Source organism: Choloepus didactylus, chromosome 1 (assembly GCF_015220235.1).
Source record: "Choloepus didactylus isolate mChoDid1 chromosome 1, mChoDid1.pri, whole genome shotgun sequence".
Taxonomy (NCBI): Eukaryota; Metazoa; Chordata; class Mammalia; order Pilosa; family Megalonychidae; genus Choloepus; species Choloepus didactylus.
The window spans coordinates 244,453,917-244,480,331 of NC_051307.1; the positions used below are offsets into that span (position 1 = coordinate 244,453,917).

Here is a 26,415-nt window from a genome sequence, read left to right on the forward strand (position 1 = left end):
TGGGATTTGAAGCCAGGTTTGTCTGACTTAATCACACTGCTGGATCCTCAATGGTCAGTCTTACAATCCCATTAAGGGCAACACACAGACCCAGATCCCCACAGCAGTTTAGAGGTGTTTGGGATGAGCCCCAAGGAAAAATTCCTCTGGAGTAATCAATATCAGAAACAGCAGTGAGGCATGCTGCTTCCACACCCAGGAAGCTTCTAGAAGCAGCCAAGAAAATAGGAACCTACATGCTCCAGTCTATTAAAATTGGGCGATGAATCTAAAAGGAATTTAAAATACTTGGCCTCACCTTCCTCATTCCTTGGTTAGTTTTCGGTGTAAATTGATAACTAGGTAGATATCCACAGTGGCCTATACTGATACTTTCAAGTGAAGGGTGAAGGAGGCAAGATGGTTAGAAGGGTCAAAAAGTAGGTAGCATTGTCCAGTTTTGGGGAGGACACAAGTATCTGGAAAGCTATGTACAAAGTTCACCCTCTTTGCCCCTATGATCCAGTGTTGATCACAAACTACTGTTGCCACTGGTTTTCTTGTTTAATTATTCACTCATTCAGCTTTTATTAAGGACAAACTCTCGGCCAACCCCCTGCCAGGAGTTGTGAACATGGTCCCCGCTCATAAGCAACAACTTGTCTGGTGGGACTCAGTGTTCTTCAATCCTCTCCATTTATGTATTTGGCTCTCCCCAGAGCTCTGAGGACCCTAATACCTACCCCAACCTAACAGCCCCCTAAAGGACTCCAGCTACCATCAGGCTCAGTTACTGAACAAAAGCAATGTGGGCAATAGCTAAGTATTATAAATAAGGGTAAATAAAAGGCTCTTTGCATCTGGGGAGATAATATTTCTAGTTTGGGGTAGATCTTTGAAAATCACTATTTGAAATTTGAAAATTGTTCATTTGTAGCTAATGATTTTAGTCTAACTTGGGATACTCAAGTTACCTGGGTTTTATGCTGCGCACATTTCATCTCAAAGATGAACCTGCGCTCCTACACTTTGTCTCTCTATCTTTGCGGGCAGTAAAGACAATCCAGCACCTTTCCTGAAATCAAGGCAGGATCCAGGTGTGGCATCTGCTTGAGAGGCTTCCAAAGGAAAGATGGTCAGAGGACACCTCCTGGGCTGTGTGATGCTGTATTGTGCGAACCACCAGTCCACAGCTCCAATGACCAGGGGCTGGTCAGCTGACTAGAGTGCCGAGCACCATGCAGCTTTGTGAGTCCAAGCCCGGGGCCCAGGGGGCCTTCTGACTGCATGATCCCGCAGAGGGCAGCGCCCCCACGGACCTATGTGCAGGACTGCGGCAGGGCCCTGCTTGAGCTACCCCTGTTGTGGGTCTGAGCCCAACCCTCCAGGCCAGGAGCCTGAGCTCCCAAAGGGCTCATAAAACTCCTACTGCCTCCTCTCCCTCTACCTGGTAAGGCACAGATGGTTATCCTGCAGTCCGTCTTTAGTCCTTCTTCCTGTATCTTAGCAGCTAGGAGATGAGTGCAAGTCTGTATGTTGCAGCCGAGTTTTTGCTACTGCGTGCATAAGGGTAACTGTCCGATTTTAAGCTTCATGGGTTTTAGAAACGTGCAAAACATTAGTCCTCACAGCCAATAGTTCTAGTCCAATCTATCATTTCCAGAAAAAAAAATGTTCTAGTCCAATCTATCACTTCCAGGAAAAAACGTTCAGAAATTAAGTGTGGAGATCAGAAACCACTAAAAATAAACAGAAAGCTAGAGAGAAGTGCCGAGTGTGGTAGAGAACAAGGGGGAGAAACCCAGCCATGCCAGGGGTGTGGTGACACCAGTAGCCAGGCACAGTCATTTACTAGCCCCAGCCAGAGCTTCTGCAGCATACCACAGCCACACCCGTGCCTCAGGAGTCGGGCAGATTGAGATCCTGCTGTCACGTACCACCTGTGTGACACAGTCAAGTGATTTTTAAGCTCTTTGAGCTTCAGTTTCTAGTAATGTTCTGCAGAAGAAAGCTGTAAGGATTAAATAGTAATACGTATACAAAATGCCTCTGCCTGGGACTTTCTGTTCAACAGATGGTGGCAATATTATTGTGTTTCATCACCATCATCATCTTCGTTTAGGTAAGGGTTATACTCAGAGTGATCCAAAGGCAGCCATTTTCCACTGCCACCCATTTTTCTGACAGTGAACAGGTTTCTATAAACAGGTTACCTCCTAGGACTACTAACGCCTAAGGACAAAGAGTGGGGGTAGCAGAAGTGAAGGGGAGAGTGTCTCCTGCTTGCTTACGTAAGTAAAAACCACGTAAGATAAAACCTCTGTCAGCCCACCCACACTTGTTTTCCCCTTCTCCATTAGCTTTTAGTGACAGGTACAATAAATAATCAAAATGAAACCTTTTTTAAAGATATCTACCAGAAGCTCTTTCTTGCACATGGCTTAAAATATTGTGCATATGTTATCATATCATGCTTGATTATGGATTAACAAACACACATTCAGCATATTTAGACAAGTCATCCATAAAGCAGATTTTCTACATTTCAAAATGGGCAACCTACTCAGTGGAGGATGTCAGGTTCTAAGCCCTGTCTTGAAAAAGTTTTAGAAATTGTAACATACACATATATTTTCCCCTTTACCTTGCAAGCACTAAGTGCTAGCTGACTGAAGCTAGAAATAAAAATAGCTCTGCTTTTAGCAGCTTTCTATTTTATGGTGCCATTGAGATACACTCTTATTAATGGGCTGTGATCCTGCTGAAACACAAAGATGGAAAAATGGTTCTTTGAGTCATAAAACAAGTACAGCACTGGTAGATAAGACCAAGTTGAACCACATGGATAGGTAACTACTGAAGCCTGACTTAAGAAATAAATCAGTCAAGTATAAGGAACAAAATGCCCTTCATATTTTACTGCAGATGTTAATGTTTACAATGACAAATTACAATCACCACACCTACCCACCCACAACATCCTGATTTGGGTACTCTTAAGACACCTTATCAGCATTATTCTGTCAGTGCTAATCTCACTACTCTGTAATTGTTGGTTTCAACAAATGCGTCCCTAGAAGACTTGACAGCAGGAAGTACAGTGACAAAACTAGTAGGCCAGCACCTGACTTGGTGCCTGTAACGGAGTAGATGCACTGTAAATGTGTATTAAGTGAATGTAGGCGTGCTTCCTTTAAAGAATTCACAGGACAGGAGACTGCATGTTTTTTAAAAACTCAAAAAAGGAAAAGTCAGATTTAATTTGAAGAAAAAAAATCAGAAATTGTTTGGAAAAATAACGGAGCAAACCAACTCCTGAAAAAGTTTTGCATTTTGTGATGACATTTTTTTGGAAGGGCTGCAAAAAATAAAAATGCTATTTAGCTTAAGAACTGGTGTGTTATCTACAACTCATGAAGAATCCTTGGTTGTTTCTTAATAACAAAATTTACATACTTTTCCTTCCCATATCTTCGACATTTAAAGAGGTGGTAGTACAAAGTCTCCTATTTTCCACACAGGACAAATTCTTTATTTCAGCCAACTCTCAATGGGGGGGCCACTAGTACAACACCATCGCCTCGGACAAAAAGCATCGGAATATTCCGTTTTGTTGACTAGAAGAGGAAAAAAACAGAAAACACATTGATACAAATACGTATTATTATTATTATTATTATTATTATTATTATACATGGTTTCATCATAGCACACAAAAACTGGACTTAAAAATATGACTACTTACCTCTGTATCCCAAAGAATCAATCTATTAACTGTTCACTTTAGCCTGGATACCAACAACTGGGGCAGAGTGACTGGAGCTGGCCACCAAAACCCCTTCCCCTCCTCTTCTGGGCACACAGCTAGAATGCATTTCTCAAGCTCCCCTGCAACTAGACATGGCCATGCGACTGAATTTTAACTGGTGGGAAGTAAACAGAGGTGACGTGTCCATATCCATACTGACCCGTAAACTTCCCTCTGTTGTCTTTCCCCTACTCCTGGGTGGATTCAGATGATGGTAAGAACCCAGGAGATGGCAGAGCCACCTGATCCTGGATCCCTGACTAACCACACAGAAGACAGTGTGCTGCTCTAAAAGCCACTAGGGACTGTTACATGAGCAAGAAGCTAATGTCTTTTGTGTTGAGCAATTCCATGTTGCTTCTTGGTGCTGCTGCAGTCACACATATGGAATGGATACCTTGTAGTGTTAACTTAGGGGTCTGGCGTTAAGCAGTAAGGAAACAGATACAGCAGGCTGGAAGGTTTGAAATCCCCCTTAAGCCCTGGCAAAACATTAGGGAAATTTGTTGCCTGCAATAACTTGGAAGGTGGACCAAGGGCCTGCCAAACTTCTGGGGGTAGAGGTTGGAAAAAATCAAATGTTAGTAGGTGTTGTTATTAGCCTGATGCATTTAGCAAGACAATATAAGAAAGAGACGAGTTCAGGCAAGAACTAGCTGGGTTTCAATCACAGATTAAAAGAAATAAGGAGAATGGAAAATAAGGGCTTCACATCTTTAGAAAAGTTAGCTGCACTGAGACCCCAAACTGTGGAAGATAAACTTGAAAAAAAGCTTTGATGAAAAAAGACCCAGTAAAATTGTTCAGCAAATAAATTCTGCCCTGAAGCCAAGATCATATTAGGTGTTGCCTGCACCCAAACTTACAAAAGCAAATGGCCTCAGGTAGACACCATTAATTTCAGAGAGAAGAATAGAGGTAAGGAATTAAAGGAAGAAAAGAGCCCTATGAACTCCGTCTAGGAAACAACTCCGACTGAGGTTACTGACCCATAGAATGGTCTAGAAGACAATAGAGCAGCAATCTATGAAGTTATACATCTTTAAAGAAATTGCATTGTCAAAGGAAACATAAGCCTGGCCCCAAAAGCATGTAACTATTCACATCTTCTTGTTCAAGCAAGAAGTTGGCTGTGAAAGCTCTGCAGCCCCCAATTAGGGTTGCCAGATTTAGCAAAAACAAAACAAAACAAAAAAACAATAACCAAAAAAAAACAGGACTCCCAATTAAATGTGAATTAGAGATAAATAACAATTTTTAATGTATCTGAAATTTAAATTTAACTGGATGTCTTGCGTTTTAACTGGTAACCCTGTCCCAATGCCCACTTCTGATGTGGCCATGCAGAAGAATGTATACAAAGAAGTTCCTCCCAGACAGAAAAGCCAGGGGCCAGAGAGGACAACGTACAAGTTCCTTCCAGAGAACATCTTCAGGATCTAATCAAGGAATTTCTTCTACTACCAGGACATGGAGCATTCCTGCCTTCCTAGTGGGATTCATCAATTGTTAAGGACCAGTGATTGCTGTGTGTTTCCCATTTCTTCCTTCTTAGAAATGGAGATTTTATAGTGGATATCCTGGGCCTGTTCTGCTACAGTGGTTGTGGGTGGGACAAATAATGTATCATTTGAGCTCATAGGTCTCTGTACAAGTGACTACATGTGGACCCGACAAAGAAAACTGCAGATCATCTGGGACCCAGACTGAGCTGGTGTGGTTGCCTCCTCTGAAGCAGAGGTGAGTATGTCTTGGAAAGCAGGGCTCTACAACGCCCATTTATGTTTGTCTTTACAGAAACTGGACGATCAAACTCGCAGAGTTCAATGGCCATGCTGACATGAGTGTACACTGCTTTACAGAAGGATGTGAGATAGGCAGTGCCAGGAGTGCTTCTCAGTGAGTCTTTACAGCAGTCCAAGGGCCATCCAAGTGACAGCTCACTTACCCACATGTGTCAACTTGGCCAGGTGATAGTACCCAGCTGTCTGGTCAAGCAAACACTGGCCTAACAATTGCTATGAGGACGTTTGAGGCCGGTTAATAAACCAACAGGCTGGTTTATTAAATCATCAGTCAATTGACTGCAGCTGTGACTGATGACTCATCAAAGGGCATCTTCCACAATGAGAGAATGCAATTGACTGGATTTAATCCAATTAATCAGTTGAAGACTTATAAGCAAGACAGAGAGAGGACCTTCACATCTTCGGCTGCCCAGTGAAGCATTTCCTGAGGAGTTGATCGAAGTTGCCAGTTCATTTCCTGAGGAGTTCATTGAACACGTTCGTTGAAGATGCCAGTTCATTTCCTGAGGAGTTCGTTGAAGTTGCCGGTTCATTTCCTGAGGAGTTCATCGGACATCTTCCTTGGAGTTGACGGTTTGCTGACTGCTCTACAGAATTTGGACTCGTGCATACCCACAGTTGTGTGAGTAACTTCTACAATTTGATAGTCAGAGACACCTCTCATTGATTCTGTTTCCCTAGAAAACCCTAACTAATACACCCACCCTGGCTGAACTGCCCCCAGTTCCATATAGGAACCAGTATCTCTTAGAACAATCCCCTGAGAGTAGCTTCCAGAGCCCCCAAGGATGACAGTGTTCCTCTACAAGTAATGTCGCCCTGCACTGAGGGAAGCCCAAACCCAGGGGTTTCTAAGGGTATTTAGAGATCATTCATAATTCTCCCAGTCCAGACGCAGTTTACTGTTTCCTAGTAACACAACTGACATTCCACTTTATTAAGTTTCTAGGGAAAGAGAACTGGTAAACTAACCCCTGGTCATATTTCCATATACAATTTTTTTTCCCTCACTAGCCCCCTGCTCAGAGGTATACAGAGACATTTGGTGCCAGAGTAGACAGACTGTGGCAGAGACTTCTTTCTTTCTTCCTGGAAACACAAACTACATTTCCCAGCATCTCTTACAGTTAGTTATCATATCACTGAGTTCTAGCCTAAAGAATGTGAGAGGAGGTATGTGGCACCTCTGGGCCTGGCTCAAAAACCTCCTATGAGCATTTCTTTTTTCTCTCCCTACCACTGGCTGGATGCAAGTGATGATAAAGATGGATGGTGAAGCCACAAGATGGAAGGATCCCAGATTCCTGAATGACTGTATGGAGGAAACCTGCTTACAATTTATGTGGTCAAGAAACAAACTTAGGCTGTGCTGAGTCTAGCCCCACAGTAACTAATATGCCCATAAGGGTAAACTTTCAACACCATGTGTGAGTTATCTTCCCTGGGCTGTATGCTCATACCATCCAGCCAGGGGGCCAGGCTATAGACAAATGCTACTTGAGGAAAGAAGAAGACAGGATCAGGTATAAGGGGTTCAGTGTACCAACTTAAGTCTACCAGGCAAGAAAAGGATGCTACAAACTCAGTGTAAGAAAAGTTTATTGAATTCTCTAGCAATGGTGGTAATCAGAATCAAACAATCCAAACACATGGATCTGCAGTCCTTGGTTATGAAATAGACTTTTTTTCTGTTTGAAACAAATCTATGCTCCTAGAGTCCCCATTCCAGAAATGAAAAGTAAAGAAAGCATGAATCTATCCTATGGGTATCTTTACACATGAGCAAAATGATAACATTATTCATGGAAGGATAGCTTCTAATAGCAAAAGACTGTAAATGGCTATTTGATCATGGATAGGAAAATAAGTTACTGTACATCCACATAACAGAGTACTGTAAAGCCAAAAACAAAAGTATGAGTAGGCCATGTACAAAAATGGATAAAGCTCTGAGATGTATTAAGTTTAAAAAGTAAGGGCTGGGAGGACTTTAGGGAAAATTGCAGAATAGGGAGTTGTAGGGCTCACTCCTCTTCAAAAACAGTGAGCGGACAGGCAGAAACAGTCTGCAACAACTGCTCTGAGGCTCTGGAAACCAGGGGAGCAGTGCACAGCATCCAGGGAAGAGGCAGACAAAGAGTCTGAGAAACTGCTGTGAAGAACTGTAACTCACTTGGCTTCAGCTCCTGGCACCCATTCCCCACCTTTAAGGCAAGCAGCTTTGGGTAACCCCTGTCCCTACTTGGTAGGGCTGCTGTGGACTGGGAAGGCAGCAGAAGCCCTCCTCCTCAAGAACAAAGTGGGACATGGCCTAGCACTGATCCAGCTATTAGCCAGCGAATTTGGATGACTGGGTCCCACTGCTTTAGCCAGTCCTGGACAGGCACCACCACACCACTGTTTGGACCAATGCCAGAGACAGAGCTGACAGAGGGGTCAAAATACGCTGCCTTCTTAGGGTTGTGGGGAATAGGTTGCCGAAGAGCACTATGCTAGCCAGGCTAGGAAAGCGCAGACTTGGGGAGCTGAAAAAAAAAAAAAAGGCTTTTTGGCGTCTTTCCTGACTGTCTCCCCAGGGCCCTGTGGAACTGGTCTTTGCTGCCTACGTGGGTCCCTGGCCGTTTTGGCTGAGAAATACTGAAAAACCAAGTGTCAAAGAAGAGCCTTAACACAAACCCAATCAACAACAAAAGCCTAGACAAGAGAGAGAAACTGACCTTCAGAATAATCTCATCAAGTTAATCAGATGCACAAATATCAGCAAAAAAATTACCAGCCCCACTAAGAAATAGAAAGATATAGCTCAGTCAAAGGAACAAATTAAAAAGGAGGAGATGCAGAATTTGGAACAACTAATCAAAGAGGCTCAAACAAATCTCCTAATTCAGGAAGATGAATTAGGTGAGTGGACAGGCAGAAACAGTCTGCAACAACTGCTCTGAGGCTCCGGAGACCAGGGGAGTAGTGCACAGCATCCAGGGAAGAGGCGGACGAAGAGTCTGAGAAACTGCTGTGAAGAACTGTAACTCACTTCACTTCAGCATAAGGAAGAATGTGAAAGCATGCAGAGACAAAAATAATAGAGCTTATAGGAATGAAAGGTACAATATGAGATTAAAAATAAACAGCAGCAGATTTGACCAGGCAGCAAAAAGGATCAGCGAGCTAGAAAGACAGGACATCCAAAACTGAACAGACAGAAGAAAAGATAGAAAAGAATGGAAAAAATTGAGCAGGGTCTCAAGGAATTGAGTGAAGCATGAAGCGCACAAACAGGCACATCAATGGGTATCCGAGAAGGAGAAGAGAAGGGAAAAGGAACAGAAAGAATATTTGAGGAAATAATGGCTGAAAATTTCCCAACTCTTACAAAAGACATAAATATGCATGTCTAAGAAGTGCAATGTATTCCAAACAGAATCCAAAAAGATTTACTCCAAGACACATACTAATCCGTTTCAACTGTCAAAGATAAAGAGAGTTTTCTGAAAGCAGCAAGAGAAAAGTGAGCCATCATGTATGGGGGATACGCAATAAGACTAAGTTCCAATTTCTCATCAGAAACCATGGAAAGGAGAAGGTAGTGGTATGATATGTTTAAGGTACTGAAAGAGAAAAACTTCCAGCCAAGAATTCTTTATCTGACAAAACAATCCTTCAAAATCAAGGGAGAGTTTAAATTATTCACAGATAAACAGAAGCTGAGAGAGTTCATTAACAAGAGACCTACACTACAAGAAATATTAAAGGAAGTTCTGCAGGCTGAAAAGAAAAAAATAGCAGAGAGAGGCTTGGAGGAGAGTACAGAAATGAGGATTATCAGAAAGGGTAACTAAAAGGGTAAAAAGAGACAAAAACGAGATTTGACATATAAAAGCCAAGGACAAAATGGTTGAAGTACTGCCTTTAAAGTAAAAACATTGAATGCTGACAGATTAAACTCCCCAATCAAAAGACTCACATTGGCAGAATGGATAAAAAAAAAAATATGATCCATCTATATGCTGTCTACAAGAGACTCACCCTAGACCCAAGAATACAAATAGATTGAAAGTGAAGGACTGGAAAAAGATATTCCACGCAAGCAGTAAGTGCGGTCGGGGGGGGGGGGGAGCTTGGGTAGCTATACTAATATCAAACAAAATAGACTTTAAATGCAAAAAGACAAAGAAGGACATTATATATTAATAAAAGTGGCAATCAACCAAGAAGAAGTAACAATCATAAATATTTATGCACCTAACCATGGTGCTCCAAAATACATGAAGCAAACACTGGCAAAATTGAAGGGAGTAATAGACATCTCTACAATAATAGTTGGAGACTTCAATACACCACTCTCATCAACAGACAGAACATTCAGACAGAGGATCACTAAAGAAACAGAGAAATCAAATAATATGATAAATGAACTAGAGCTAACAGACATATACAGAAAATTGCACTCCAAAACAGCAGGATATACATTCTTCTCGAGTGCTCATGGATCATTCTCCAGGACACACCACATGCTGGATCCCAAGACAAGTCTCAACAAATTCTAAAAGACTGAAATTATACAAAGCATTTTTTCTGATCATAATGTGATAAAGCTGGAAATCAATAACAGGGAGATAGCTGGAAAATTCACAAATATTTTGAGGTACAACAAATATTCAAAAATATTTGGAAGTTAAACAACACAATCTTAAATAATCAGTGAGTCGGAAAAGAAACTGCAGGAGAAATCAGTAAATATTGCAAGATGAATGAAAACAAGAACACATCATGTTAAAACTTATGGGATACAGTGAAGGCAGTGCTGAGAGGGAAATTTGCAACCGTAAATGCCTACATTAAAATGGAAGAGCTAAAAATCAAAGACCTAACTGCATACCTGGAGAACTAGAAAAAGAACAGCACAATAATCCCAAAGCAAGCAGAAGGAAAAGAATAACAAAGATAAGAGCAGAAATAAATGAAATTGAGAACAACAACAAAAACAGAGAATCAACAAAACCAAAAGCTGGTTCTTTGAGAAGATCAATAAAATTGACAAACCTTTAGCTAGACTGACACAAAAAAAGAGAGAAGATGCAAATAAATAAAATCAGAAATGAGAGGGGAGACATTACTACCGACCCCACAGAAATAAAAAAATATCAAAGTTGGATACTATGAACAACTGTATGCCAACAAATTACACAACTTAGATGAACTGGACAATTTCCTAGAAACTTACGAATAACCCATTAGAAGAAATAGAAGACCTCAACAAACCAATCACAAGCAAAAAGATTGAATCAGTCTTCAAAAACCTACCAACAAAGAAAAGCCCAGGACCAGATGGCTTCATGGGTAAATTCCACCAAACATTCCATGAAGAATTAATACCAATCCTGCTCAAACTTTTCCAAAAAATTAAAGAAGAGGGAATAATACCTAACTCATTCTTTGAAGTCAACATCACCCTAATACCAAAGCCAGATAAAGATACCATAAGAAAAGAAAATTACAGACCAATTTCTCTAATGAATATAGATGCAAAAATCCTCAAAAAAATACTTGCAAACCAAATCCTACAGCACATTACAAGAATCCTATTCCATGATCAAGTGGGTTTTATTCCAGGTATGCAAGGGTTGTTCAACACAAGAAAATCAATTAATGTAATATACCACACTAACAAATCGAAAGGGAAAAACCACATGATCAAGAAAAAGAAATAAAAGGTATCTAAATCAGACAGAAGTAAAACTTTCACTATTTGCAAATCAAGTGATCCTATACATAGAAAGTCCTGAAAAACGTACAACAATGCTGCTGGAACTAATGAACGAGTTCAGCAAAGTGGTGAGATACAAGATCAACACGTGAATACCAGTAATATTTCTATACATTAGTAATGAGCACTCTGAGGAGGAAATAAAAAAAAATTCCATTTACAACAGCAATGAAAAAAATAATATATCCAGGAATAAATTTAACAAAGGATGTAAAGGATCTGTATTCAGAAAACTACAGAACATTGCTACAAGAAATCAAAGAAGACCTAAATAAATAGAAGTACATTCCATATTCATGAACTGGAAGACTAGATATCATTATGATGTCAATTCTACTCAACCTGATTTATAGATCCAATGCAACACCAATCAAAATTCCAATGGCCTACTTTGAAGGCATGAAAAGCCAGTATCAAGTTTATTTTGAAGGGTAAGGGGTCCCAAATAGTCAAAAACACTTGAAAAAGAAGAATGAAGTTAGAGGGCACACACTTTCTGACTTTGAAGTATATTACAAAGCTACATGTCCAACAGCATGGTACTGGCATAAAGACAGATATATTGACCAATGGAATGGAATTGAGAGTTCAGAAATAGACCTGCACGTTTATGGTCAATGGATCTTTGAAGGCTGCCAAGACAACTCAACTGAGACAGAACAGTCTCTTCAACAAATGTGCTGGGAGAACTGGATACCCATATCCAAAAGAATGAAAGAGAACCCCTATCTCACATCTTGTACAAAAATTAACTCAAAGGGAACCAAAGACCTAAATACAAGAGCCAGAACCATAAAACTCCTAGAAGAAAACGTAGGGAAGCATCTTCAAGATCTTATGGTAGGCAGTGGTTTCTTAGATCTTACACTCAAAGCACAAGCAACAAAAGAAAAAAACAGATAAATGGGATCTCCCTGAAACTGAAAACTTTTGTGCTTCAAAGGACTTTGTCAAAATAGTGAAAAGGCAGCCTACCCAACAGGAGAAAATATTTAGAAACCATATATCCAATAAGGTTTTACTATCTAGAATATATACGGAAATCCTACAACTCAACAATAAAAAAGACAAACAACGCAATTAAAAATTGGGCAAAAGACTTGTAGAGATATTTTTCCAAAAAGAAATAAAAATGGCTAAAAAGCACATGAAAAGATACTCGATATGACTAGCTATTAGGGAAATCCAAATCAAAACCACAATGAGATATTTCATACCCACTAGAATGGCCACTATTAAACAAACAGAAAACTGCAAGGGTTGGAGAGGATGTGGAAAAATAGATCACTTATTCATTGCTGCTAGGAATGTGAAATGGTGCAGCTGCTATGGAAGACAGTTTGGCAGTTCCTCAGAATGGTAAGTATAGTATTGCCATATGATCCGGCAAACCCATTACTAATATACTCAGAAAAACTGAAAGCAGGGATACGAACAGACATTTGCACACTAATGTTCATAGCAGCATTTTTCACAGTTGCCAAAAGATGGAACAACCCAAGTGTCCATCAACCAATGAATGGACAAACAAAAATGTTCTAGAGATACGATGGACTATTATCCAGCAATAAGAAGGAACACAGTCCTTATGCATGTGACAAAATGGATGAATCTTGAGGACATTATGTTGAATGAAATACGCTATACACAAAAAGATGAATATTGTATGATCTCAAGAATATGAACTAAGTATGAGTAAACTCATGGAGTTAATATCTAGAATATAGTTACCAGAAGATAGAATGAAGTAGAGAATGGGGAGCAGATGCTTAATTTGTGCAGAGTTTTTAATAAGGTTGATTGTAAATATCTGGAAATGGATAGAGGTGATAGCAGCACATTATTGTGAGTATAACAGCACTGAATTCTGGGTGTGATTGTGGTTCAAAGGGTAAGTTTAAGGTCATGTATGTCAAAGAAGGAAAGCTAGAGGATAATACATGGGACTGCATAACATAGTGAACCCTGTTGGGGACAATGAAGATGGTTAATAGTACAAATACAAGAATGTTCTAACATGAACTAAAACAAATGTATGTCACCATTACAAGGTATAAATAATAGAGTGGTATATGGGAAAAAATACACATAATGCAAACTATGGACCACAGTTAACATTATATTTTAATATTCTTCCATCGATTGTAACAAAAGTACCACACCAATGTTAGATGTCAATAAAAATAGGGAGGTATAAGGGGAAGCGATGAAAAGCTTCTAAAATTGATTCTTGTGATGAAAGTACAACTCTGTGATTACACTGAGAGCCAAAGATTGTACATATTGGATGGATTGTATGGTGTGTGAATAAAACTGCCTTAAAATCAATAAATTAAAACAAACAAACAATGAAGTAGATGTAAGACCTAACAAGAAACAATGTCCAAGATGCGCTAAGTTACAAAAGTTGCAAAAGACTAACGGTGGCACAACATTGTGAATGTAATTAATACACTGAATTGTATATTTAAAAGTGATTAAAAGTGGAAATTTTATGTTGTATGTATGTTACCACAATAAAAATTAAAAAAAAAAAAGTATAGAATATGTGTAAGGTATGCGATCTTTTGCTGGGGGAAGAAAAAAGAGAGGGAGGATAATTAATACTCCTTCATATATGCATAAAGTCACTGGGTAGGATTCTCAAGAAATCAGTAATAGTGATTACCTCTAGGGATGGGGTATAAAGAAGATGAACAGAAGACAGGGAGGGAGACTTCACTAAAATTCCTTTTTATATTTTGTGATTTTTAAGCTATGTGAATCTATTACCTACTTAAAAATTAAATTAAAAAGGAAGCAATTTAAAGTGAGTAAAAAAAATAGAAATGAAATGTCTTCAGCATTACATAGTGATATATAACATGGGGTCATAAAGAGAGAACTAGTTCTATGTGAAGCAGTTGATCCAGAGCTGCTCTGTTCAATGACAGCCGCTAGCCACAGGGGACTAATTTAAATCAAAATTAAATACAATCGAGAATTCCATTCCTTAGCCACATTAGCAGCATTCCAAGTGCTCCACAGCCACGGGTGGCTCCTGGCTCCTGGCGACTGTACTGGACAATGTGGATGCAGAACCCTCCATCACTGCAGACAGTTCTCTTGGACAGCTAGTGCTCCACAGGAAGGTCTAAGGAAGATATGTGAAGTTGCCTAGGAGACCTGCAGGTGAGGGAGGGTCCCTCAAGTAGAGGGAGCAAGATGGCTCAGTTAGAAAAGGGTACATCATCACCAAGGAAAACAGTCTGGTGAGCCAAACTATGAGGTATTTGGTGAAGAAAGGTGTTAAACATTGAGTCAAAAAAGTAGGCCAAGGCCAAGTTAAAATCACACTTAGCAACCTACAAAATGGGACACTCCAATTATGGTGGGAGAGCCAAGAGTGAGACTGACTGCTTTCCACCTTCCCATTAAGAAATCGGTAGTCAAATTAATTATTTAGAAATCAATTATGTAAGTTACAGAAAAAAAATTTCTAGTCTGTGGGTCCCCCGTCCTAACTAATGTTAATATCATTAGTTAATTTCATCAGAGGAAAGAGTGAGCAAAACATAAAATGGGTCAAACTGAGAAACCCTTTAGTCAGGTTTCCTGTCTTTGGTTGAAATACCAAGAGAGCATATAGGAGAATGAGGTAGTTGTTCTCCTTAATACAGATTCAACAGATTAGAGATCCCACCTCACAAAAGCACTCCTCCCTTTCTATGTCTATAGTTCATATACACGCTACAATGAGAAACTATTATATATGTCTAAAATTCTGTAAGATGCTTGTACAAGAAAACAGACTTTCCATATAGAAAATGGCATGTTACTATACTTTCCAGAGAAGAAACAATTTTTCTTCACAGAGAAAAATGAGAAAAGTATTTGCATTTATCCGAAGATTTTATTTTTAATATTTTACCGAACAAATCACAGCAATGGAACTCTATTTACTCCCCTGCAGATGCAACTCTGGGAGCAAGAGAGCCCATGTTCACCTGGCACAGAGGGTACCATCATCCAACAGTCCCTTTAGGAGCAGCAGCCAGCCTTTGGCAGCAGTGGTTACTAATCTTTTGGGGAGGTCAGCGACTACTCCGACTGCTCCGGGAATCTGTTAAAGACAGTCCACCAAGAAACATGCACATGCCCAGACATGCAACACCTTCAAATGGTTTCAGGAGGCACCCCGTTTGGAGTGGACTGTGGTAGGGATGAGAAAGGGGCTGATCCTGCTGCCGCTCACCACGAATCTGGAGTGAGCAGCAGTGTTCCCCTCTATGAGAATGGAGACCACCACTGAACGGTCATTTCTGTCATAAGCAGAAGCCAAGACAAGAACATTAAAATGTTTATTATTAAGAGTCATTTCTGTGGTGAAATCCTTACGTTAATAATGTTATATAAAAAAGGCAGAATATACAATTGTATATTCCACATTTCATCACATTTAAGACACCATCATTTGTAAGCTTCTCTTTGAGCTAAAAAAAGGAAAATGCTGCCAATTAGACTATGACACACTTCTTTAATTCTTTCTTATTAAATCAATTGTAAGATGCATCCAATTTTAGAGACGCTAAAAGAAAAGTGCATCTTAGAATTGGTACATTGGTACACTATGATTTTATCTGTTAAAAAAAAAGCAACAGGCAAGACCCTGAGAAGCAGAAAGAAGAACCAAGAAAAGAGAACAGAGCCCGAGGAACGTGTGGGACAACATCAAGCATACCAATTGTACATATTGTGGGAGTCCCAGGAGGAGAAAAAAGAGTGAAAGAGGCAGAGAGAACATTCAAAGAAATAATGGCTGAAAGCTTCCCAGATTTAGCAAATGAAATGAATGTACACATCCAAGACTCTCAACAAATTCCAAACAGGATAAATCCAAACAGACCTATATCACAACATATTAAAATCAAACTGTTAAATGCCAAAGATAAAGACAGAATTTTGAAAGCCACAAGAAAAGCAATGTGTCATGTACAAGGGAGCCTCAATGATATTAAGTGCTGATTTCTCATTGAAACCATAAGACAAGAAGGCAGTAGAACGATATATTTAAAGTGCTGAAAGCAAAAAATTGCCGACCAAGAATTCTGTATCTGGCAATACTGTCTTCAAAAATGACAGAGAAATTAAGACAGTCTCAGATAAACAAAAGCTGAATGAGTCTGTCACCACTAGACCAGTCCTACAAGAGATGCTAAATAAGAGTTCTGCAGTTTGAATGGAAAAGGACAATTGATAATACATTGAAGCCACCTGAAAAAATAAACATCTCCAGTTAGAGTAATTACATGGGTAAATATAAATTGCAATACTATTGTATTTTTGGTTTGTAACGCCACTTTTTACTTCCTACAGGATCTAAAAGATTAATGAATAAAATGCAATATCAGTGGTCGTGGACTCATTATGTAAAGATGTAATTTGTGGCAAGAATTATATAAAGGTGGAACACTATGTATATTATTGAAGTTGGTATCAAAGCAAATAGGATTGATACAGATTTAAGATGTTAAATTTAAGCCCCATTGTAACTACAGAGAAAACATCAGAGACTATGCAAGCTCATAGAGACAGAAAGCAGAATACAGGTTACCAGGGGCTGGGGGCAGGGGAAATGGGAAATTAATGCATAATGGATGTAGGGTTTGTTTGGGGAGATGGAAAAGTTTTAGAAATGGAAGATGATGAGGGTACCACAACGTAGTGAATGTGATTAATCTCACTGAATGGTAAGTTTCGGAGGGGATGAGATGGGAAAAGTTTATTTTGCATATATAGTCCCATGATTAAAAAAAAAAAAAAGAAAGAACAAGTAAGGAAACAACGACAATCAACTGCAATTCATGATCCTGGATGGGATCTAGCAAAGGAGGAGAAAAGGCTCAAAGGGAGCTTACTGGGACGTATGAAAAAACGGGAACACAGACTGTAACTTAATAGCAATACAAAATTTTTAGATAAAAGGATACGGTAAATGTGGCAAAATGTTAAAATTGGTGGATGTGGCTATCTGGAAGGAATAGGGGTATGTTAAAGTTCTCTGTATTATTTTTGTAACTGTCCTTTAAGTTTGAAGTATTTCAAAACAAAAAGTTAATATTTTGCTTTTATTGTAAAGTATATGAAGTTTGAAATCCACTAGAAGGGAAACCCCCTCAAGCTAGAGGTCTACCGTGCTGGCTTGAAACTGTTATGGACCCCAGAAAAACCATGATCTTTTAACCCAATCCTGTTGGGTAGACCTTTTGATTGTGTGTTTCCATGGAGATGTGACTCACCCAACTGTAGGCAATACCTTTGATTAGATCATTTCCATGGAGGTGTGGACCCTGCCCATTCCAGGTGGATCCTGATTAGTTCACTGGAGTATTTAAGAGAGCTCAAGGGCTGACACAGACGCTGATGCTTGGAGATGCTTGGAGATGCTTGGAGTTGCGGACAGAAGGACGTCTGGAGATACTAAGCTAAGAGATGAAGCCCAGAGTTTGCCCTGGAGAAGCTAAGAGAGGAATGCCAGACACTTGGAGAGAAACGCCCTGGGAGAGAGAAGCAAGGGTGCACAGGAGCTGAGAGAGAGAAGCTGAAACACAACCCCGGACAAGCAGAAGCCACCCTGACAGAGGTGTTTTGGATGCCATCGACCTTTTTTCAGTGAAGGTATCCTCTTGTTGATGCCTTAGTTTGGACACTTTTATGGCTGTAGAACTATAAATTTGTAGCCAAATAAACCACCTTTATAAAAGTCAATCCATTTGTGGTATCTTGCATAATGACAGCATTAGCAAACTGGAACATCTATTCATTGAACACATTCATGTCACAGATCCACCAAGAGTACTAAAAATTTCAGAGCCAGTTTGAACAAAGTGCTCTGCAAAATAAATAATCTTACATTTTTACATCGACCAAATGTTCTGAGATTCTCCAAAGTGTTTCCTTAATTAACTTCCTAATCATCACACATTTATTCATTTTCTCAAGAGCGAATGATATGTAAGAGCTTTCGAAATATATTCAACAAAGTAAAGTCTCCTTCCCAGAAATTCAATTCCACACCTCCCTATTCAACTAAATACAGGGAATTCATCAAGAAATAAGTAATCTGATGTATGGTACAGTTCCTGGTCTTGGCTGTCTGGCAAATGTAGGTTTGAATCCTGGCTCTGCCACTTCCAGGCTTTGAAACCCTTGGTAAGTTGTCATCTATAAACTAGGAGTAATTTTAAGTGAGATATCAGGCACATAGTAAGCACTCAATAAACAGTTGTGGTTATTTGTAATGCTTCAAATGCACTCCAAGGAGCTTGAGCTTTTATGCTATTCTGATTACTGCTATAGCCTCATGGTTTATAACATACAACAGTTATCACTGTAATACTGAATGACATCTGTGAGAGGAAGAAAATGCACATGAAGAAAGAAAACGTCGAAATGTCCACATTTACAGTGGGAAAGAAAGAAAACTAGCAAAAACGTCAGGAGTGGTCAGAGAGAGGAAGAATGCCAGGATAAAGCAAAACTACAAAAACCAACAAAAGCTAACATTTAAATTATTACTATGTATCTGTCATTGACTGCAAGACTTTTCAAATAACTTCTCAGTTAACACTCACAATAGCTCTATAAAGGAGATCCTATCATTATCCCCATTTTACAGACAAGGAAACTTAGTCACAGACAGGATAGGTAATTTGGTCCAACTATGTAGTTGGTAAGCATGGGAGCCAGGATTTGAACCCAGGCAGTTCTGAAATCTGAGCCCATGTTTTTAGTTAATATGATCTAGGAGGGTCATGGAGATTGGGCCATAGAAGAGTGGTGGTTCTCAAAGTGTAGTCTGCAAACTCCTGAGCCCCTTTCTACTTCTTCCATAACAACATTAAAAACATTCTTTGCCTTTTCCTCTGTGTTGCCATTTGCAGACTGTGCAAAAGCAATAGTGGTGCCTTAGCATAAATAAAGGAACTGGCAAACTTTAATAGTAATTATTATGTTTCTCACCACCCCATATTTACAATTACAAAAAATTAAAAACCAGTTCACAATATCCTTGCTACAGCAATAAAAATTATTACTTTGATCAATCTTGACCCTTAAACACACAATAATATTTTAATATTCTATGTGATAAAATGAGAAGTGAGCATTAAGCAATCTTGGTGTAATGAACTACCATTGAGAAGAAGCACTTGTATTACTGAGTTGTGAGCACAATGACTTCTTTTCAGGTTTATTATTTTAACTTGAAAGAACAAATAACAGAAAAGCTCTAGTTATTCAGTTATTCGGCAGACATTTTCCTGAAAATAAATGAAGGGAATCGGGCACTTTAATAAAAACAATTAATGATATTTATTTCCAATGATAAAATTCAAGCTTTTAGGTGAAAATTAGAATTTGGGAAAACTTATATCCGCCACTGTAAATTGGATGGCTTTCCAATACTTAAAGACTTTTTGATGAGATCACTGGTGATATTAACAAATGTGATTTTTAAAAATATTGAACCATGAAATGTGTAATTATTTGGAAGATCTATGTAAGTTAGTGAACTTATGTCTTCTAAATGACCAGTGCTTGACGTTACAAAATCACACAGGGTTAAAAGATCCATTCAAAGTGTAAGACAGACCAATGGATTTTCATGTAACAAAGGGTATGAAAAGTTCATTGATACGGTTTCAGATTCCACAGTGCAATTAACTTTAAGAAACCATCACTTGTTGATTTTCGGTATAATATCAAAGGAAAGGGAAAGTAGCCATAAAAAATACCCCTCCCTTTTTCAAATACTTTTTTTTTTTAACTTTTCCAACTTGTGAGGCCAGATTTTCTTCAAATGAAATAACATGGTACAACAGAACGAATGCAGAAAAAAAGATGTGAGAATTTGGTGTCACAAATTAAGCCAGACTTAAAGACGTTTGTAAAAATGTAAAACAATGCCTAACAATCATGGAATGTTTTGTTTTAGAAAATATAGTTATTCTTTATAATGGTAACATGTATAGGTTTATTATTGTTATTTTTAATGAATTGACAAATATTTTTTAAATTCCTCAGTTTTAGTTTCCAATATAGTTAAGTACCAGTAGATTGAATCCACATAAAACAGAACACTGTCCAGTATTCCTGTTATATACTGGCATGCACAGACATCTTATACTACTACGTCATTAAATCCTGGCAACGCCATGAGGTACATAGTATTATCCCCATTTACCAATGAGGGTATTAAGTCTGCAAAATTAATTCCCTTGCCCAAGGTGTAGCATAGCTAGGAAGTGGCCAAGCCAGTAAGGGAAATCGGGTTTGCCTGATCCCAAAGTCCCTACTTTTAAATGCTATTCTTTACTGAGCCTATGAGTAGATGTCAACACATGACAGGCATTCCATAAATACGTTTTAAGCTGTTGGATGTTGAGAACGACTGGCATTTCCAAAGCAATGAAAAGAATTGCAGACTTACTTTATATATCTCTTCATATGTTTCTTCATCAATTTCTATAGTAGTCACAGTTTCTTCCACATCTCCCAATATCATATTTAAATGTTGATCATAAGCCTGAAGCAGAAGGGTGGGGGATAAAAAGTTTAATAGTCAAGTTATGAAAAAATAAACAGGGCTTACAATACGCAAATGGCTCAATGACAAGTGATGTAGTTAATACTCATACCACAAACTTTTACATGCAAGTAAAAAATAATCTCAACTACACTAATACACTGTCCATTTCCAATGATAAATTCATTGACCTGTTTATATGGCTAAAAATGAATCTATCAAAATAACAGGAACTTGTATTCAAAGGATCCACCCTCCTTGTTATCCAAGGCAGTCACATCATTTATATTTACACTTAATTATGAAAAATAGCAAATTCATCACTTATCATAAACTTCTTTCAATTCCACCTATAACTGTTTGACGAGAAAGATAGAGAAAAGCAGATAAAAACCCTTTGTTTAAATGCGAGGATGCCAGCAGTGCAGTCTCTGAAAGGTACGAGGCACTGTCATTCGATCCTCCCTGCCCTGGCCTAGAAAAAGCACCACAAAAGTAAAGTGGAGCAACCTCCCTAGCCTATTCAGAACTTAATTGTGTTTGGTACCTGCAGGTTCAATCAATAAATGATGCAACTGAGATATTCAGGGATATACTCAATCCAAGCTCCAAAGCTCAGCATTTTACTAAAATGTGACCCTCCTGGGATGTTGTTTGGAACCCATTTAACCTTATTTCTAACAAATTGTTAACTGACTTGCCAGCTGACATCAAAGTAAAAGTAGCAAATAAATCTTATGGGGAATTACTAGAGTGAGCATACTAACAAGAAAATAAACCTGTAGTCAACAACAAGAAAGACAAATAATCCAATTAAGAAACAGGCAAAGGACTTGAATGAGTAATTCTCCAAATATACACAACTGGCCAATAAGCACATGAAAAAATGCTCAACATCATTAGCCACTAGGGAAATGCAAATCAAAATCACCATGATACCTCACCTCATACTCATTAAAAATGACTATTAGAAAAATGGAAAATAACAAGTGCTGACAAGGATGTAGACAATTAGGTACCTGGAACATTGTAGGTGGGAATGTAAAATGTGCAGTCACCATCCAAAAGTTTGGCATCTTCTCAGAAAGTTAAACAGAACTACCATTTACCTGGCAATCCCACTTCTAGGTAAATACCCAAAAGAAATGAAAGCAGGGACTTGAATATGTACAACAATGCTCACAGCAGCATTATACATACAGCCAAAAGGTGGAAGCAACCCCAATGTCCATCAACAGATAAATGGACAAACAAAACATGGTATGCATATACAATGCAATATTATTTAGTCGTAAAGAAGAAAGAAGTTCTGATACATGCTACAACATGGATGAACCTAGAAGACATCATACTGAGTAAAATAAGCAAGACACAAAAGAATAGATATTATATGATTCCACTTATATGAAAAATAGCAAATTAGAATATGCAAATTATAGAGACAGGAAGTAGAGTGTAGGATACCGGGGCAGGGGAGGGAGGAAGAATGGGGAGTTAATGCATAATGAATGTAGGGTTTCTGTTTGGGGAGATGGAAAAGTTTTGGTAATAGGTGGTGGTGACAACACTGTGAACGTGATCTCACTGAATTGTTTGCTTGGGAGAGGCTGAGATGAGAAATTTTACATAGCATATATGTTTTCATATATTAATGAAAAAAAAGATTAAGGGTCATTCAGTATAGAGGCAATCAGCTCTACCCAGAGAAATGAAACCTCCAAAAATTAAGGGTAACATCTCTGTCCTGCCACAAGCCTTTGTGATTAAGCTCAGTTCCATTTTTCTCCCCCAAGTTGCCGAATACTCCATTTCCTTTCCCTTCAGTCTAGTTGTACATTAAGACCACTGTCTCCCTAGGACCCAACTTCTTTCTTAAGCATGGAGGTCCTTTATCTGAGTAGGTTTTGTGGAAGGTGGAATCATAGTACTGAAGAGCAAAGTTGAAGTCGGACTATCTATGTTCGTTTTCTGACTCTCCCTGTACAAGGTGTAACTTCACCATTCTCTGAGCCTGAACTTCCCCAACTGTAAAATGAGATAATGAGTATCTACCCTCAGAGGGCAGTGATAAAGATCAGATGAGACAGTTATAAAACATTCAGAGTAATGGTGTCTGGCATGCTCAATAAATGTTAGCCATTTTTAATCACCATGGAGTAGGAGTGGAAGTAATAAAAACAACATACTCAGGAAAGTAACAAGTCATCAAGAAGAGGAAAAACCTTCAGAATAATCCTATATTCTGGGACCAATCCTATAGAAATATTTGCAGATACGCACAAAGAAATATGTATAAAAATGCTTACTACAGCACCATTTATAATGGCAAGAAATGGAAAACAACCTAAATATCACTACTACTGTATACAGAAACTTGTGCAGTCATTTAAAAGAACAAAGAAGATTTGTATGCACTCATGGTCAAGGATTACCAAGAATGATTAAGTGAAGAAGGATTTCCAAGAACAATTATTTTTTTTAAGGGTGGTATTTATAGTGTAAATGTATGTATCTAGACACACATGTGAATATAGGTAAACATGCAAAAAAGACCTGAAAGAATACAGATCCAATTTTTAACAGCTGATACCAACAGAGGAAACAGGATTTCATCTTATACTCTATATTTCTGTGGTGTTTAATTTTTTTTGACAACAAAACACATATTTATGAATGTGTCAGCAATTTTTAAAAAATTTAAATAATCAAGGACAAATAAATGTAATTTACAAATAAGAAAGACAAAATGGAGGGAATGAAACTATTCTATAATGAGAACATTTCTCTTAGGAGAAAAAAATGTTAAAAACATGAATAAAATATAGGTGTATGTGGCTTGTAGAAACACGGGTGACTTTCAACTCCCCCACTTCCATGTTTCAAAATATTCTTTCACAATGGATAGTTACTACATTTCAAGTCAGTGGGGAAAGGGAGGGATGATAGGGAAATAGTGTGATTTTATGGTAATTTAATAAGCTTACTTACATGTAATCTACCTCGAAGCTCTCGGTCGTTTCTCATTTTCACATAAATTCGCTCATCCAGGCTGAGCCTGATGAGATCCAGGGGCTCCTCTACGGTATTGGTAGTTTGTTGCTGATTGAAGAAACAGGTTTAGTAATACAGTACTAGAGACAGTGTACTGTTCCAATCACTGTTCTATTGTATCACCATGGGCAAGTTACGTAACCTCTCTTGGCCTCAGTTTCCCAATCTATAAAATGGGGATAATAGTACCTACCTCATACTGTTGTTGTGAAGTTTAAATGACCTACATGAAGGCTTAGAACAGTGCCTGGCACATAAGTGCTATATAAATGAGAGAGAAATCATATACACAAAGCAAGGAGTTATATAGCAAATTAATCCTGGCTATACCAATTAACTGACTTTGCTCCCTCAAAATATAAACTGCCTGACCCAATTTCAGGGTAAAGGGAGCTACTCTCTGGGACTTTAGCTTTATCTCAAACATTTAATCATTCGTAAAACACTCACTTAATGCCTACCACACCAGTCAAAATGCTAAGGAGGGATGAAGGTAGGAGGGAAGGTTATGAATTCAGCACATGGAAGGTTGAGTTCAGGGTGCAAAATGGATAGCAAGGTGAATATAGTTAGTAAGCAGTATAGAATACTGGTTGAAAGCACTGGCCTTGGAGCCACACAGTCTGGGTTCAATGCCCAGCTCTGACCTTTATGAACTGAGATAACAAATCACACCATCTCTAATTTTCAGCTTCTTCATCTGTAAAATGAGGATGCCACAACCATCCCTACAGGGTTCTTGTGAGGATTAAATGAGTCAATGTATTTAAAATATAACCTGGCAAACAGAAAGCACTTAAAATAGTTAATATTAATAATTACTATCATTAACAGGAATATTAAAGAACTGTTGGCAAAATATGTCTGCAGTTTCAGAGAGGACAGGGTTAAGATCACTTGGGAGTCATACATGAAACTTGATAAGATTGTCCAAGGAGAGCTTCTTCAGTGGGCACATCATAAGACCCGTGGAGAAAGGTGACTGAATGTTACAGGCTCTACTTGTAACCGCTTCAAAAAGCTCAAGGAGGAAAAAAAAAAAGTCTTCACCTCAACTGGTACCTCCCCCACCACCCTAGTTCAACAGGTGTTTTCAAAGGACCAGGACAGGTTACAGTGACACAGAACCCACCCTTAAGTTCAACTTCATTAGAAGAGAGGCATACAAATAATTATAGTACCTAAGAATATATAGGTGACAGAACCCTGCTGTTACTTTGGCCTCGGTCTGAAATGTTGCCTTTTCAAAGAGGCCTCCTGATTATCCAATTCATTCACTCATAAACATTGTTGAGTGTTTCCAGCACTGTTATAAACCCTGAGGGTAGAACAGTGTGCAAAACAAACCCCTCTGCTCTTGTAGGGGAGACAGCAGTTAAACAAAGCAGCTCATACTTAATATGAAAAAAGAATGACACGCTATGAAGAAAAATTCAACAGGGTAAGCAGATTGGGGTGGTGGTGGTGCTATCTGATGTAAGGAAGGACTCTTTGATGAGGTGAGATTGAGAGGAAAAGCTGAAGAAGTTGTGACTTGACATTAATCAGAGAGCATTTTGGGAAGAAGAAAAGCAGGTGAAAAACCCTGTAGGACCATCTGTTTTTCTGTATCCCGGTCCCTTGCCTGTTTCCTTCATACCACATCACAGTTCCTATTTACCTCATATACTTATACCCTTCTCCAATAGAATATAAGCTTCAAGTGGAGACTGATGATGTATGTCAATGTTGCTGTCCCTGGTGCCTGGAACAGTGTCTAGTCACAGACAGCTGATGTTCACTACGTATTGGCTGAATGAGTGGATAAAGTACTAAGCTTAGTAATAACGATACTGACTCAACTTTATTACCACGCTTTCTATCTGAATCCCGACAATTCTGCAAGGCAGACAGGGATAATTACTCCCATTCTACAGACTCAGAAGGAAAGTGATAAGCATGAGGAATCGTTGTCAGGTGGGCTTCGAACAGGAAAAGAACTGAGAGTCTCAAGCAAAACTGGAAGAGGGCGCGGTTACAAAGGGACGAAGACAGATTAGGCCTTGCTGACCCGGAAAGAGGCAGCACGTCAGGACACTTTACCGTGAGCTCGGAGAAAGCAGCCCTGGTAAGGGAAGTCGAGCAGGGGCAGGACTGGTAGTGACGGAGAAACTGCTCTGGACCAGTCTTTTAGAACACACTCACCTGGTCCACGTCGTCCGCCATGTTTCAAACCCTGCGCCCTTTCTCTCCTCTCGCGAGAACATACGCGCACCTCCGCGCCTCCGGAAACGTGAGAACGCAAGATACCGGAAGTAGAAAAAAATCTGGGTTCGTCTCGCTGCCTACAATTTACATTGGTTACTAGGACTGAGGCGGAGCTTCCTCTGGGGGTGTGGCTCGGCCGTGGCCGAAGGGGCGTGGCTAAGCCGCGCCTCCTTGGGGGGCGGTGCCCGCGCCG

The 26,415-nt window shown here is 39.1% G+C and overlaps 1 protein-coding gene across 1 annotated transcript; it reads right to left on the reverse strand.

Moving 5' to 3' along the window:
- Positions 1-2,870: 2,870 nt before the first annotated feature.
- On the reverse strand, positions 2,871-26,290 carry LSM3 (LSM3 homolog, U6 small nuclear RNA and mRNA degradation associated). The gene is made up of 4 exons (XM_037802629.1): positions 26,160-26,290; positions 23,913-24,023; positions 20,829-20,924; positions 2,871-3,596 (listed from the first exon to the last, which is right to left on the reverse strand). The coding sequence occupies exons 1-4, from the start codon at positions 26,178-26,180 to the stop codon at positions 3,516-3,518; spliced, it is 309 nt and encodes a 102-aa protein (XP_037658557.1). The 5' UTR covers positions 26,181-26,290; the 3' UTR covers positions 2,871-3,515.
- Positions 26,291-26,415: the final 125 nt, after the last annotated feature.

Excerpts from the sequence above, each read along its gene's own strand:
- LSM3 (XM_037802629.1), bottom strand. The coding sequence starts at position 26,180 with ATGGCGGACGACGTGGACCAG. Across the intron at positions 24,024-26,159 it reads TGGCGGACGACGTGGACCAG|CAACAAACTACCAATACCGT; the intron begins GTGAGTGTGTTC and ends TTCTTCAATCAG. Across the intron at positions 20,925-23,912 it reads AGCTTCGAGGTAGATTACAT|GCTTATGATCAACATTTAAA; the intron begins GTAAGTAAGCTT and ends CTTCTGCTTCAG.